At 39.1% G+C, this 16,154-nt stretch overlaps 2 protein-coding genes across 4 annotated transcripts in view; both read right to left on the bottom strand.

Annotated features, from left to right (window-relative positions):
• Positions 1 to 5,901: 5,901 nt before the first annotated feature.
• On the bottom strand, positions 5,902 to 7,160 carry LOC129235811 (lysyl oxidase homolog 2A). Its single transcript, XM_054869852.1, has 3 exons — positions 7,079 to 7,160; positions 6,246 to 7,010; positions 5,902 to 6,171 (listed from the first exon to the last, which is right to left on the bottom strand). The coding sequence occupies exons 1-3, from the start codon at positions 7,158 to 7,160 to the stop codon at positions 5,933 to 5,935; spliced, it is 1,086 nt and encodes a 361-aa protein (XP_054725827.1). The 3' UTR covers positions 5,902 to 5,932.
• A 5,098-nt stretch (positions 7,161 to 12,258) lies between these two features.
• Positions 12,259 to 16,154, bottom strand: part of LOC129239194 (methylthioribose-1-phosphate isomerase) — a 43,584-nt gene continuing 39,688 nt past the window's right edge. For all 3 annotated transcript variants that reach the window (XM_054874536.1, XM_054874552.1, XM_054874544.1), the window contains exons 5-7: positions 13,024 to 13,187; positions 12,705 to 12,906; positions 12,259 to 12,637 (exon numbers count right to left, since the gene is read on the bottom strand). In XM_054874536.1, the coding sequence (XP_054730511.1) occupies positions 12,510 to 12,637; positions 12,705 to 12,906; positions 13,024 to 13,187 (494 nt within the window). In that variant the 3' untranslated portion in view covers positions 12,259 to 12,509. The remainder of the gene's footprint in view (positions 12,638 to 12,704; positions 12,907 to 13,023; positions 13,188 to 16,154) is intronic.

Genomic DNA, 16,154 nt, shown 5'->3' with positions numbered 1-16,154 from the left:
AGATGGATGCTATTAATTAAAAAGTTGCGCATATGATGTAAATTTATTATTTTTGATTTTATTATTGTTATTTATTTTAAAAAGTTACAAATTTTACCGATAATTTCGATGCAGCTTCTCAGAATCGCTCTTTTAAATAAAAATAAAGCAGACATTTTTGTACAAATGCGCATCCATATAACTATAAAATAAAACAACAACAAATAAGCATTTAATTTTATATAATAGTTAAAAACGTGTTGCTGAAAATAGTAAAACAAATTTAGAATAAGACCCTAAAAAAAATCAAATAATTCCATACATGCATACATACTTATCTGCTACCATTGACAGTATCAATAAATATTCGAACTTGCTTCAATACAGAAACATTTAGCGGCTAAAAATAAGCTCATGGAGGAACATACATGCATACATATGTACGTACAAGCACATTTTAATAAAAAAAAAACACAAAAATAATGACATAAAAATGTTCGCGCAGAACTTAAGTACATTTGGTAAATATAAATGCATAGAAATAGACACACAAAAAAACAAAAACAAAATGAATAAAAGCAAGAAAAAACGTCATAAAACGGTTTTGAAAAATACAAACATACAAACTAAATACTTACATACTAACGTAAATATATTGAATCAATATAGAGAAAAAGAAAAAAAAAACAATAAAATAAAAATCCATGCATCAGAAATAAGAGCAGACATACATACATAAATATTTTAAGATAATAAAAAGCTGAGTAGCTTAAAAAACTATCAGTAATATAAAGCAAAAATTAAAAAAATAATATACAAAAAAAAAGAAAGTTGCAAATTTATTATGGCAAGCAAGATTGTAAGGCGTGCGAAGAATTTAGTATGAAATAAATAATAAAAAATTAAAGTAATATGCGAGTAATATACATACATACATTTCGGAAGTTTTATTTATTTTTCATTCATTCACTAAAAGCTGCATTTTAATCTGCATTCATAGCATCGAAAAGCCCATTGCTTCTATTTGAACTTAACCTTCAGGTTCCTTCTTTGAGTTTCAAGGCCTTATAGGCAGTTTTTTTTTGTTTTGTTTAAGATCCACTTTTTTATCGAACAATTGTGTTCAGCGACGAAGCTCATTCTTTGATCAATGGGTACGTAAATAAGCAGAATTGTCGATTTTGGAGTGAAGATCAGCCAGAAGAATTGCAAGAGCTACCAATGTATCCAGAAAAGGTCACAGTTTGGTACGGTTTATGGGCTGGAGGTATCATTGGACCGTACTTCTTCAAAGATGCTGCGAATCGTAACGTAACTGTGAATGGCTACCGTGAGCGCTACCGTGAAATGATATCCAACTTTTTTTTTGCCCAAAATCCAAGAGCTTGACTTGCATGACATGTGGTTTCAGCAAGACGGTGCCACATCCCACACAGCACGCGTAACAATGGACTTGTTGAGAGGCGAGTTCGGTGAACATTTTATTTCACGTTCGGGACCTGTCAATTGGCCACCCAGATCGTGCGATATAACGCATTTAGATTATTTTTTGCTCATGTCTATTCAGACAAGCCTGCTTCAATTAACGCATTGGAAGACAACATTAAAGCATTTATAGCTGAGGTACCGGCCGAAACATTGGAAAGAGTATGCCAAAATTGGACTAAGCGGATGGACCATTTGAAGCGCAGTCGCGGTCAACATTCGTATGAAATAATCTTCAAACATTAAATTATATGGACTGTACTATCGATTTAAATAAAAATTTCATGCATTTTTCTGAATTTTACGTGTGCTTTTTTCGAAAAACTTTCCTATAGCTCTTAAAAAATCACCCTATAGATTGACGAAACCAACACAAGACTGAGTCTTGTAGAGACCCTATGCTCCCGAGTGGAGTGAACAAGCAAAAAAATGTGGAAACTCCTTCGATGCTTACGCCGATTTTAACTCTTATTGCGGTACTGTTGATATATCAGACTCACTTTTCGGCACTAAGAAATCCATGCTATCCTCCCTCGATTGATGAAATCTTTCTGTAGCTCAATAGTTTTAGATCTAAACCCTTAACAAACTCTTATTTTTCATAGTTCAGCGTCAAAACAGGAAGCATGCCCACGTCAAGCGGTTTACGTCACTTATGCCGGTTAAATGGGGGCGAACAATTACTGAAAAGTTAGTGCTTTGATACTGCGAAGAGTTCAATAAACTGATGCACAGGTTGAAATAAGAAATTGCTAGAAATATTCTACATATATCCCCTACAGACAAAAATGGTGTAGAACGTAAACTTTTGCAGACGAAAAAAATGTTTCAGTAGCAGAGAGGAATGCTAGCCACGATGACTGCTGAGATATCAACCAAACTTTAAAGGAACAAATTTTGCGCATTTAGCAGCATCTAAACTGGGGTGAAAGTTGGAGAGTTCATTCAGTAGATGACATAACTTCAATATACAAATCACGACGGATTCATCTTCCTCTGCCAAAAAATGACCACTACTACAGTCGAATCTAACTACTAAAGCGACACGAATGGATATGGGGCCAAATAATATCACACCAGTGTACTGCTGATTTTTTTTTTTTTTTTTTTTTTGTTGCTGACGATTTTTTGCATTTTCTCCATAGTACCGAATGCTCGAGATTTTGGGTATTTTTTTAAATAAAATATAAAAAAAATACCAAACACCGTAATAAAAAAATTGTCAACAAGATATTTTAGGCGCTTCATAGTTGCACTTCATTTACCAAAATTCAGGCTTGAAATTTTTCTAAAAATTCTGATTAAAAGGTTTGAAATTTTTGTAATATTTAAAAAAAAATCGGCTTAATAAGTGTTGAATTTTTCAATAAAAACTTTGAAATTTTGATTAAAAATTTATTGATTTTTTTTTTTTTAATTAGCACAAAATTTTAAGCCTCGATTTATATGGTTTTCTAGGAAAATTAGCCATATTCTCATGAGAGGGCTACAAAACTGCATACTCGAAAATTTTTAAAAAATCTGTTTGAAAAGTTTGAAATTTTTATGAAATAAAAAAAAAATTATACAAATGCTTAAAATTTTTCAATAATTTTGTTTAAAATCTTTAATTTTTTTATTATAAAATTATTGAATTTTTTTCGCAAATTTGAAACTTGGTAGATTTAGTATTTCTGGATTTTGTAGGAAAATGGGTCATAGGTATTTAAAAAAAAAATTATTAAAATTAAGTAGAAGCAAGAACTGCTTGGTGCGGTTTATGGGCCGGCGGCTTCATTGGGCCGTATTATTTCCAAAATGAGGCTGGTCAGGCAGTTACTGTGAATAGTGTTCGCTATCGGGAGATGATAACGAACTTTTTATGGCCCGAATTGGAAGATATGGATGTGGACGATATGTGGTTTCAACAGGACGGTGTCACTTCTCACACAGCTAACGAAACAATGTCCCTTTTGCGCAAAAAATTTCATTGCCGAATAATCTCACGTCGCGGCGATGTCAATTGGCCGCCAAGATCATGTGATTTGACACCGTTGGACTTCTTTCTTTGGGGTTATTTGAAAGAAAAGGTGTACGTCGATAAGCCAACAACAAGGTTTGGACCATCGGATGGAGGTGTGCCGCCGAGGCCGCGGCGGCCATTTGGCCGATATTTTGTTCCATACGTAAATGAGTCATACCAATATTATCATAATAAAGATAAATGACAATAATTTCCTAAAAAAATTTTATTTTATTTAAAATCAACACCGGCTCTTGAGACTTAACCACCCTTTAGTTTTGGCGCGTACATTCTTCATTAGGTGTTCGGCTGAGCAGCTGCTCCAATTTGCGATACATGCCTTTATGTGGTCCTAGAAATGGAAACAGCCACTATTTTTCGTTTTTGGAGCAGCTTTTTCGCATAGAAAGTTTGGCGAGATGTTATCACTAACGAAAAATTCACTGTTTCTATGATATAAACTGACTCCAACCAAATGATAGTCACACCCAAACCCACTCAGCTGCGACGGATGCCAAGTGGATATTAGTAAACTTAGTCTTACAAAGCGACTGGTCCTGACGAGTTAGCGGTTGAGACAGGCATTACGAGGGTCGTTTGAAAAGTCCGCGCAAAGTCAAAGATATGGCACCACATCCATACCTGTCAACGTTTTTTGAATTATGCTGTCTGGATAAAGAAGGTTCAGCAACCTCGCTAAGAATTCGTTCGCTTACTACCTACATTGGTTCCGCGCTTGAAAGAGGCTCTCAATCTTACCAAGTTATTGGTCGTAATGAAACAATTTAGGTCGTAATCGAATAAGTGTCATAATTGAAAAAATGCCGTTATAGCGAAATGCCGTCTAAAGAGCGAAATGCGCACGAGTATACCCATACCTCACTACGCAGGTACAGCGAGGTTATGGTATACTGTTGCGCATCGTGGTTATGTTTAGTTAGTAGCATATCTTGGAAGAACACACACCAAGTCGCAGCCAGAACGGTTTAATTCTTTGTGTTTGGCATTCGTTTGAGAAAGTCGAGTGATTTTCCTTTTCCATCACAGCAGCTCACGCCTCAGGAGTTGTGGTCGCAAAATCAGTGAAAATCGGGACGAAGTGTAAAAGCCCGAAAAATGGCTATGTCGAAAAATAAAAATGGTTTACCCCAAACAATTTGGTAGTTTTCATTTTTCAACGAACTTTCAAAAGACTTGAATTGTTTTGTACAAATAATGTAGATAAAAATCAAAACTCTTCCTTAGCATTTTCAGGCAGTTAACACCGTATTTCTCCGAATTTCGAACAGATCTCTTCCGGATCTAGAGTTTGAGGGTCGTGTCAAGGCAATCTTTCCACGTGGGCAGGATTGGATCGAGGGGAAAGTCTGCATCTCTGTCTTTGCTGACGGTTCCAAGATGGAATCGAGAGTCGGAGCAGGGGTTTCTCTAAATCAGCCAATTTATCTATCTCCTTTAAACTGCCGAGCACTGCTAGTATTTTTGAAGCAGAAGTCTTTGCGATCCTGCAGGGAACGCGGGAGCGAGGAGATATTAACATTTTCTCCGATAGTCAAGCCGCGATTAAGGCTCTGACGATGCCATGGAGCAGAACGAAATTAGTAAACTCCTGTAAAGAGAAGATCAAATCTCTTGGGTGTGCAGGTAGCATTTCTCTGATCTGGATTCCAGGACATAGGAACTTAGAGGGAAATGAAATTGCTGATGAGCATACGAGAAGGGGACTCAGAGACCTCCTAACCGATCATCGGCAGCCCCCAGACAGTTGTTAAAGGGGATATAATTACACAAAATATTTCTCAGGAAAGCGAAGAAAAGATGAAGCTCCATTTCTTTATGTGCTACTTCGAAAACCCTTTGGCCTCAATGCGATATACGAAGGACTCAGAAAGTGCTTTGGACTCCTCGCCACTCAATTTCCAAACTTGTAGCTGCGTTTACCAGTCACTGGACGATCGGCACATACGCGGAAAAGCTAGGATTACCATTTAACCCCCATTGCAGAACCTGTGGGAATCTTTCAGAGACGGAGACTGTTGGGCACTTTCTCTGTAAATGTCCGCGTTTGGCAGCTAGAGGACTAAGGTCACTGGGAGCTCCTTTCTTCGACAGCCTGGGGCAGTGCGCCAACCTAAATCCGATCAATCTCCTCCATTATATCAACAACTCTGGCTGGCTGTAGATACATGTCTGTTGGAGGTCTCATAATGGTATCAAAACGGCGCTTTAGAGCTACTTGAGGAGTGCCAGACCGGCAGTTCAACCATTTCTCCTTCCTACCTATCTACCCTTTGAGCCTAAGAGCTGTGCCAAATTAGCTGGCTCCACATGTATTCCATGGCCAAGTGACCATGACTAAGTTATTTGGACTTTCACCTGAGTTTATTGAAATAAAATAAAGCAGCGTTCTAATCGATTTTATTGAACTCATCTTGAATGTATCGCAAATTAACTACTTACAAGACATCAAACATTAAACCACAGTGGTGTGCGACGACAATTCGTAATCTTTGTCGAACTTACTTTGCCTGTGTAATGTAAAATGCATTCAGCGCCATTATTCTCAAAGGATCGTTCGCCAATTTTATACTCTGGATTAATGGCAACCCGAAGAATATATAATTGATTTGTAGGTAAGTTCGTCACATCGACCCATTGACAATCCAAATTGGCCGTATACAAGTCGGCGCAACCAATCGAAATGCCTATAAAATCAACAAAACTTAAAAAGATTAAAAAGCAAACTACAAAGAAATAGCAGCCTCCTCTTCTCATTTGCCTTGTGTTTCGTTGCCGCAGGTATATTTCGGCCTAACGCCCGGCACACAACTCGTGTCCATCAAACAGAAAGAGGCCTTATGCCCTTGCGCCACCTTCCTGTAACGCAAATCGTATATGTCAAAGGTGGCGAACACATTCATGCTGTGATAGTGTTGATGGCACTGATGCCATTCCCAGTCCCTGTAGTTCGCGTAAGGACTAAAATCTGCATTGCCCACATTTTCCGCTTTGGTGGTGAAACGCATCAAATTACGCACCGCGTTCGGCTGTGTTCGTCGTATGACATATGCATCGGCAGACACACAATTCTCCTCCATTGCACACGTGAGTCGGGTCATTGGCGCCAGATCGAGACGCGCCGAAGTCTCTATATCGCGTAAGCCCAAAGTCAAATCGGCAATCTGTGGCACGCAACGCACCACCGCCACATTGCGATTCGCTGCCGTGCATGTTCTCGGGTACGTGGCCTCACGTAAACACTCCTTCAGGCGTGTCTCATTACCACGGCATAGAGTGCCGATAATGGCCCACGGGTAGGCGCGGCTATCACCGAAAGTGGTAGTTTGATTAACCATAGCCGCATAGCCGAGTCCCAGTTGCCTGCAAACAACGTTGCCCTCACGAAAACTCCATTCCGAGCTACAGATTGTGCCCCATCTTGCGCCGCGATCGAAGCTCACTTCCACACGTCCTTCGCGCGGATTTCTGATTGGATTATTGGAGCTAAGTCGTACCAGCATATTTTGAGATTTCCCACCGAGCGCTGGAAGGAGTTTGTAAGTAATCTATTTCCCAGAAATTTAGTATGATTGATTTTTACTAAGTAGTTACCTTGGGAAACAGCAGTGCAGTGCAGAAGGAGCACAAATGCGACTGTTGCTATGAAAGGTGAACAAAAATTAAATTTCGCCATTGTTTATTTGTATGGGGAAAAGTGAACTCCACAACTGACGAAAACAAACTGCTGCGGAAGTTGAATGACATCAGCCTTAAAGGTGTTTCGAAAGCTGATATTTATTTCTTTGTTCAAATTTATGTGGGTCATTCTGAAAAGCCTTTATTGACAGTGGAAATGTATGTATGACCGAAATTGAAAAAAAAACACGTTTACAATAAGACTTGAGTTAATTAGTTAATATATGTGATATACATATAAATTTCCCGTGGGTCCCAAGAGGAACAAAGAGCCTCAAGGGCCATGTGTAATAGCTTCAAAAAATTTACTCAGCAGATCAAGTGCGGGTTTCTCGGTAGGAATCCGAGTTTTTGAAACATTCGGATAATTTGTTTTAGTAATTCACTTCACATCCTAGAAATATGGGTCTCGCGTCAACTCAGCGAGTGGTGAGTTAAGGGGTTATATACAGTTAGAATTTTCAAAAACTTGATTTTTATCATTTTTTTTCTTAATGTAAATGTATTTAAGAATACACACAGAAACTTTTATGACGTTCCGGTGAATATTTTCGAAATTATACGCAAATTTGAAAAAGCGTTTCAGAGTGCTTGTAAGGAGCTTTTCAAATTTTAAGCGCGTTTTTCTCAAAATGGTGGTTTCAAAGTCGGTGACCAACATTACTTACTTCCTAAGCGGTTAAACCGATTAAAGTCCAATTTTAACACGAGCTTCTGAAATATAGTTTTTAGTAATTAATAGGCGTTTTTTTCTCACTGGTAAATATTTTTCTTTTTATAAAACATTTTAAGGCTGGAATCGATTTTTTTTTTTTTGAGAAACCGCCATTTTGTCACAAAAATTATTTTGCTTATTCCAGAGCCGTAGCAAGTTGCGTGGGGAGGGCGCAAATAAGTATTATTAAATAAAGGTTAGTTGAAAGAGTGTAAACTCTATCGAAAACTACACGCATATGTAGGGCTGAGAGTAAAAACGCAACATCGCATCTCACCTCCTTCCCTTGCTCACGGAAAATCTCATAAGTGTGAGCAAGAGGTGAGATGAGATGTTTCGTTTTTGCTCACAGCCTTACATATAGAAGGACAGCATATGCATGTGTGTTCGTATGCTACACTGCTCAAACGAAATGAGAATTTCACAATTGACAAAATACGAAGCAGATTAGTATAGTTTCTCTTGGATGGTGAAACAATTAATTCAACCACATTGAATGTACTAAATATACTCGTAGTATTAAATGTTACTACTGATACGGAAGTAGCAGGTAAATGTTGAATAAATGTTTTTTCTTGATAGTTCTTAGTGGGATTAAAAGAAAATTCAGATTTTTATAGATGTTAGTGCTGATGCTAAAGTTGTATCAAATGATCCTACCGACATCACTTCGTATGGTATTTTGAAAGATTTTGGGACTCAAGAGCTAGATTTATGCATTGGACACAAATTTCCGGTGACAGACAAAAGAAAATTCAATCAAAAATGGTTGAATGATTACGTTTGGTTGGAATATTCCGTATTGAAATATGCTGTTTTCTGTTACGCGTGCCGCCAATTTTCTCCAAGTCATGAAAGAGACAACGTATTCAAATGTACTGGTTTTTCACATTGGAAAAGTGCTCTTGAATCAAACATCAGAGTTGTGGAATGCATTTGAACAGCATGGCGAAATGGAAAATGAAGCAATTGATCGAATTGACATAAAACCAATACATCTGTTATAGAAATGGCATCAGGAAATATATTGCAATACCGTCGAAATTATGTGAATAAAAATTTTGAGGTATTGTATATCCAATATCCATACATAAAAGGCTTTTAACATTTCCAACATTTATTATTTATAAACAAATACCTAATGAGAAAATATTTACGCAGGCTATTATTTTTTTGGTTAAAAATGAGCTGGCTTTTCGTGGCACGTATGACATCGAAAAACATATGAATGAAGGTTTATTCGAAAAATTAACGGAAACGGTTCTTTTACGATTAAATGAACAAAAAAATCGCAAGGTGCAATTATTTTAAAAAAATTAATAAATGTTATTATTGAAAAATACTGTAAACGCAGTATAAATTATTCAGAGTTTTTTTTAATTACTTTTGTTTTCGACTGTTCTTTAATTTTTCTTCCTTTTTATCTAGAATAATTTTTTTTTTTCAATGCCAACGCGTGGGGGGGCAATGCCGGCCCCCCTAGCCCCTGGCTTGCTACGGCTCTGGCTTATTCCTTCGATTAATTACTAGATTTAACATTACTTTAACGAAATCTGTTTGGTTTTTTAATTTCAGAGGATCCAGTTCAGAGATATAGAGGTCACCGCAAAACGTCTATTTTGACAGGAGCTCCCAGAGATCAGCTGTAGCTCCTTTCCAAATAAATATTTTTACTAATACTAAGTCGCCGTAGCCGAATGGGTTGGTGCGTGATTACCATTCGGAATTCACAGAGAGGTCGTTGGTTCGAATCTCGGTGAAACACCAAAATTAAGAAAAACATTTTTCTAATAGCGGTCGCCCCTCGGCAGGCAATGGCAAACCTCCGAGTGTATTTCTGCCATGAAAAAGCTCCTCATAAAAATATCTGCCGTTCGGAGTCGGCTTGAAACTGTAGGTCCCTCCATTTGGGGAACAACATCAAGACGCACACCACAAATAGGAGGAGGAGCTCGGCCAAACACCTAACAGAAGTGTACGCGCCAATTATTTATTTTTTTTTTATTTTTAAGTCTTAAAATACAGTGAAAGATAACATAATATGTGTAAAAATTTTTAGATCAATAAATTTAAAAATTTTTCTCAGAAAAAATTCTGGAAAATTCGCTTTTTTCCGGCCTTCTAACTGTATATAACCCCTTAAGGCGCAAACGTGCAAAGTCGCGAGACCCTTCTGGCCACGGGTAGATCGGAGACGCTCGAGGGAACTTCTAAGAAACAACAAAGCCGCAGCTCTCGAATTTGCTAGGTATCCTTACCGGACATTGTCCAAAATTTTGGAAGATGGTTTTTTATGAAGCAGTTTTTTGTGGCAGAAATGCATTCTGAAGTTTGCTGTTGCCTGTTGAGGGGCGACCGCTATTAGAAAAAACTTTTTCTATCATTTGGTATTTCATGCCCTGGGTTTCGAACCAGGCCATCACCCGATAGTCACGTACCAACACATTCGGCTAATGCGGCTGAACTGCCAGAATTGCTGGCGAAAAATAAATAGGTGTACCACAATACACACTTTTTCTGCTATTGACTGGCACTAAAAAATGTCCCCTTCTTTTTATACACATTTTTTATTACGAAGTGTAAAAGCAATCGAAAGCCTTGATCAGTGTGCGACTTTAACGTCACTAAAAACACCTTTAGTCCGACGTTTCATCCTACAGGGATACCGACTTGGTAATTACGTTTGAAGACTGTCGTGAGCAATAACCCCAATTGTCAGTTACATTCGTCTGGTCTTCGTCTTACTGCATTTTATCAATAGGCAGTAGTTCTTGCTGCTGCATTCGTCTAGCCTTATTCCTTCGCCTCCAATCAAAGTTCCATGACAATTCGTGTTGCTAAAGCTTGTACCGCCCTCCACTTTTCTTCCGACTCAAATTTTGGTCGTTGTTGTTGTTGTTGTCGTAACAGCATAAACATTCCCCATACATAAACGTGAAATGCTACTAGAGTGACAGTCCTTAGCCAGGTCGTTCCGGTAAAGTAGAATCGACTATAATGGGAACTTTTACTAGATCGTCGCGCTCCTTACCGAACCTGCTGCAATAAAAGGTCACATGTTTGGCAGTCTCATCTTCGTCCAAGCATTCTGGATAATAAGGACTACCAGCCAAGTCTAGCCGATGCAGATATTTTTAGAAAGAAGCATCCGTGCGCGCTTAAAAGCTGCGTCGGGAAAAAATCAACGTCTCCGTGTTTTCGACAGATCCACTCGTTAATGCGTGGGATCAACCCATGCATCCCCCGGCCTTTTGGTGCATGGGACCAAATGATTGTCATTCAGCTATCGTGGCATTGCCAATTCTGCTTGTTTGAATTGCTCTGTCGGTTTGAGACTCTGCGAGCAGTACAACCTCTCCTGTTCATTTGCCCGGATGTTTATAGGCATTTTGCTAGCTATGACGCAGATTGTATCATCTGGCACCGCCCTATTCTTGTTCTACTGACCTACAGTACTTCTTTATGGCACTTTTTTGCTCCAGCCCAGAACGAAAAGGCGTAACAGCATTATAGAGTGCGTCTCTTTGGAAAGAATTTTGTCCTGGCGCCCTGTGGTCCTCCTATTGTCGGTGTCGGTGGCATACCCATAAGCGCGTTGTTTACCTTTCTCGCCTTTACACTGACAGCTGTAAGATGTACTCGAATGTTAGTCTGGACTCAATATACACACGAAGATACTTTATGGACTTCTGGGATTCTATATCGTGGCCACCAACTGATATTGACGGCTTTTCTACTTGCTCCTTCTCATCAGCACCAGTTCTGTTTTTTTGGGCAGCGAGTTCCAAACTGGCATTATTCAACCACCTTTGACACATGTTTACGAATCTCGCGTTGCTGCCTACGATAACTTAACTTCCGGTATTTATTTGCCATGCCTGGTATTTAATTTATTTTTAATATTAATTAATCACCAGCGCTAACCTATTACAGGGTAATACATCCAACACCTGCCCCTTCTGCCAAGCAACAGTCAGTGTACATCACCTACTGGTATCCTGCCCAGAACTTGCTTCGCAAAGGCATCACCACTTCAGCAACACAGATCCTCTTCTACTTCTAAAAGAAGTCACTGAAGAAAACATCAAAAATATTTACAAATTTCTGAAGGACACCGACCTACTCCGTCGTATCTGATTCAACATATAGTACATCACCAGACAGCCGAAAGCCTCTGCTGCCAGCGCTGCGTTTGCTTAGTTTACTTTTAATTTTATTATCATGTAAGCTTTTAAAAATAAAAAAAAAAATAAAAATAAATAAATATTTTTAATATTTTTTCAAAAACTTTACTTTAATTCATTAACTCCACCCGCCTACTTAAGCGCCATTCATGCAAACCGAAACATAAATTCAAATAATTTAAATTATCCTGTTTGGTTTTTGTTTTTGTTTTTGTTCTTTTATTGATGTGGAGCAACAATTAGCCGGTCTTTGTGTTTGTACATCACAAATATCACACTTAAAGCTAAGAAATTCATTGACAATCGCCAAGCATTTACAAAATGGTTATAATAAGAAAAAATCAAGAATAAAAAAATTATGTACGCATATTACGGAAGCTTAACAAGCAGGCACCTTCACTCAACAAAGGCCATATTAATTTCATTTAATTTTGTTTTTTACATAAATTCACAGATTGTCTAAGGCGCTAATCTCGTCCTTCAGCTTCTGTGGACTGAAAACGCCCTGTTCCGTTATAATGCCCGAAATAAGCGCAGCAGGGGTGACATCGAAGGCTGGATTCCAACAGTTGATGCCTGCAATGACGAGATATTTGCAATTAATTCTGAATGTTGCATTTTGCATTTGTTTGAATTTATTTACCTGGTGCCGCTATTCTGTGCTCGCCCACATGTGTCATCTCGCGATCGGGCCGCTTCTCAATGATAATGTGATCGCCGCTTGGAATTTGCAAATCAATCGATGTCAGCGGCGCAGCAACGAAGAAAGGCACACCGTGATGCTTGGCCACAACAGCAATTTGATAGGTACCAATTTTGTTGGCCGTATCACCATTGGCAGCCACCTGTCACATGAGTGATGCAAAAAATTACATTTAATGTGTAATTAGCATCGCAAACGCCCACACATTCGAGCCATTCGAGGCTATATTTGCTTGCAACGTTGCAACGCTTGTACTCACCCGATCAGCGCCAACAACGACAGCCGCAATATTTTTGGCACGCATCAACGCCGCCACCATGCTGTCCAAGACTAGTGTGGCAGGAAGTTTATCGTGCACCAGCTCGTAGGCGGTTAGGCGCGCGCCTTGATTGTATGGACGTGTCTCCGTGCAGTAGACGTGCTCTAGAGCGTCGGGAAGAGAGAGAGATAAGCCAAAGGGGTGTTACAAGCGATATTGATCAAAGTCGTGGGAGATGCGGTGGCATAAATAAATATTATATTTAAATATTTCGCAACGGTGAATGTAAATTAGTATTGAATTATTTAGGCATTCGATTTAATGCGGAAAGTAGAATAAGTTGTATTTATGGTATATGTAAAGTGATCAGATTGGAGGTACTTTTCTCAGCAGGGTTTTTTGACAGATCACGCGTGACTATACAGGGTTGCCAATACTCGACGGATCCATCTGGCAACCCTGTATCTTTTGACACAAACGTCAGATCGCTTAATGGCACACCGCGTTGGAAGCGTCAGTCCAAGCAGATTTTTACCATGGAACAGTACACGCCACGCGAGCTCTCCCAAATTGTTGAAATTTACATTCAACAAAAGAAGTCAATTGTGAAAACTCAACGTGCGTATAAAAAATTAAATAATGTGAAAAGTGTGCCTTCTAAGAACACCATTAAACGTTTGTACGAAAGGTTTGCGACTGGTGATGCCCTTTCTAATCCAAAGAGGCCTAATCAAAACCGACCAAGGCGATCGGATGAGAATATAGCTCCTGTACGGGCCAGTATTAAGACGTCGCCAAGTGCATCCCAAAATCGCCGTTCTCAGCAGTTGGGCATTGCTCGGACCACTTTACAACGAATTATCCGCATTGATTTGCATTTGTTCCCGTATAAGATTCAATTGACGCAAATATTGTTGCCTGCGGACAAGCCTCGTCGGTTGGAATGGGCCCAAGGAGTCAAAGGGTCCGTCGAATATGGGCAACCCTGTACTATTACTACTATAATTGGCGCGTACACTTCTGTTAGGTGTTTGGCCGAGCTCCTCTTCCTATTTGTTGTGTGCGTCTTGTTGTGTGCGTCTTGTTCCACAAATGGAGGGACCTACAGTTTCAAGCCGACTCCGAACGGCAGATATTTTTATGAGAAGCTTTTTCAAGGCAGAAATACACTCGGAGGTTTGCCATTGCCTGCCGAGGGGCGGCCGCTATTAGAAAAATGTTTTTCTTAATTTTGGTGTTTCACCGAGGTTCGAATCGACGTTCTCTCTGTGAATTGTGATGGCGCCATCTTTTTAATGAGTTAGTGCGTTGGAAGTTACATCCCTAGCTGACTTCCAGTGAAAACTTGGTGACATTCGGTTCAGTGGAAGCGAAGTTATTGCGTCTAAAGTGTCAGTATGCTTGTGTCATCGGTACAAAAATGAGCATCGAAGAAAGAGCTGATATCAAATTTTGTTTTAAAATCGGTAAAACGTTTACCGAAATATTTGAATTTATGAAAAAAGTTTATGGCGATGATTGTCTACCTCGTGCCAGAGTTCATAAGTGGTTGACACGTTTCGGAGATGGTTATGAGGACATAAATGACATTTAACATATGGGCCGCCCAAAATCAGTAATCACCGAAAACTCCATCGAAATTGTTCGTAAATGATCCGAAATCATCGTAGAAATTCATGGAATCGGAGTTGAATATCTCCAAAACATCAATTTATCGCAATTTAACTGATCATTTGGGCTTACGAAAGGTCTGTGCACGTTTCATTCCGCACGAGTTAACTGAGGGCAAAAAATTGCTCAGAACTCAACATTCGAAAGACCTCATTAAAGAGGCGAGAAAAGACTATAACTTCCTTTACAACATTGTAACTGGTGATGAAACGAGGTATTTCCAACATGAACTTGAAACTAAGCGTCAAAGTGTCGAATGGAAGGCCCCAGTCGAGCCACCACCCAAAACCCAAGTCGATGCTCATTTGTGTTTACGATTCCAAGGGAATTGTCCATAATCGTCAATGCAATTTTCTATCTTGGCGTTTCGAAGTGTTTGTTGTATCGCATTCGTCGAATTCGCTTTGAATACCGCGAAGGAGGAAGCTGGCGCTTTTTGCATGATAATGGACCATCGATCCACTCTTGTGACTGATTTTTTGACTAGAAATCGCATTTTAACCAGCAATCACTCACCGTATTCGCCTGATATGGCTTTCTGTGACTTCTATCTATTCGGAAAATTACATTTGGCCATGAAAGGAAAAAGTTTTGTATCCGTACAGGCCATCCAAAAGGATTGTATCGACATCCTAGAGAACATTCCGTATTCCGGTCAATGGCCTAAAACACTCTTTCGAAAAGCTCTTAGATCGCGCTGAACAGTGTATCGAGGCCAGAGGGGACTATTTTGAATAAATAAACTTGAAGTTATTAGTACAAAGCTCCTGTCGTTTCTATTTTAGCCCAGTTTTGTTTATTTTGGACTTCACCTTGTATGTATTCAAATAGTCAATTGCTCTAACAATTGATCCCCGAAAAAGTCTGAAGCGCCCGTGTTTCGCAGAGCAACCCTACAGGGGTACTACAGAAAATGTTGTGCGGATTTTCGCATATGGCGGTCATATAGCCACGAGTCCAGTGTAATGTTGGTATTTCTGTGCAGAATACGTATGATTGCTTCTGAGAGCCTGCATTTTTCGTTTGTCCAGTTTTGACAGAATACTCCTTAACAGAAGCGTTGGTCTTTTACTTTTACAACGATTTAGAAATATGCCTTTAGTTACCTATGCCATTCTTAATACTTTTTTTGAAAATATGGGTAATAAAGGTAGCTTTCTAAGCATCAATAAACACAGCTATTTCCAATGATTTGTGAAAAAATAAGAGTTGAAAGACAAATGAGGAACAATTTTTCCAAAGGAAGAATGATAGACTGTCAACATCGGTTTGCGTAGTCGACTTAATGTGCAGAATACCACTCAGCACATCATCAACCGATAAAGAAAGCGATCCAAAATTAATCGGACAAGTGGCAGCAAGTGTAAAATCTTCAAGGGAGTCTCAGACAGCAAAACCAAGTTAGAAATGAAGAAATCAGCAAAAACATTGGCACTCTCCTGTAAGAACGATGCGTGGTT

The sequence above is a fragment of the Anastrepha obliqua genome, chromosome 1 (assembly GCF_027943255.1).
Source record: "Anastrepha obliqua isolate idAnaObli1 chromosome 1, idAnaObli1_1.0, whole genome shotgun sequence".
In the NCBI taxonomy this organism is placed as follows: Eukaryota; Metazoa; Arthropoda; class Insecta; order Diptera; family Tephritidae; genus Anastrepha; species Anastrepha obliqua.
This window is presented reverse-complemented; position numbering and strand designations above follow the sequence as displayed.

What these genes read in the sequence shown, in the direction of transcription:
- LOC129235811 (XM_054869852.1), bottom strand. Translation starts at nt 7,160, where the DNA reads ATGGCGAAATTTAATTTTTGTTCACCTTTCATAGCAACAGTCGCATTT. An exon ending in CTGCACTGCTGTTTCCCAAG is followed by an intron (nt 7,011 to 7,078) that starts GTAACTACTTAG and finishes AACTCCTTCCAG; the next exon opens with CGCTCGGTGGGAAATCTCAA. An exon ending in CTGCGGCAACGAAACACAAG is followed by an intron (nt 6,172 to 6,245) that starts GCAAATGAGAAG and finishes TTGATTTTATAG; the next exon opens with GCATTTCGATTGGTTGCGCC.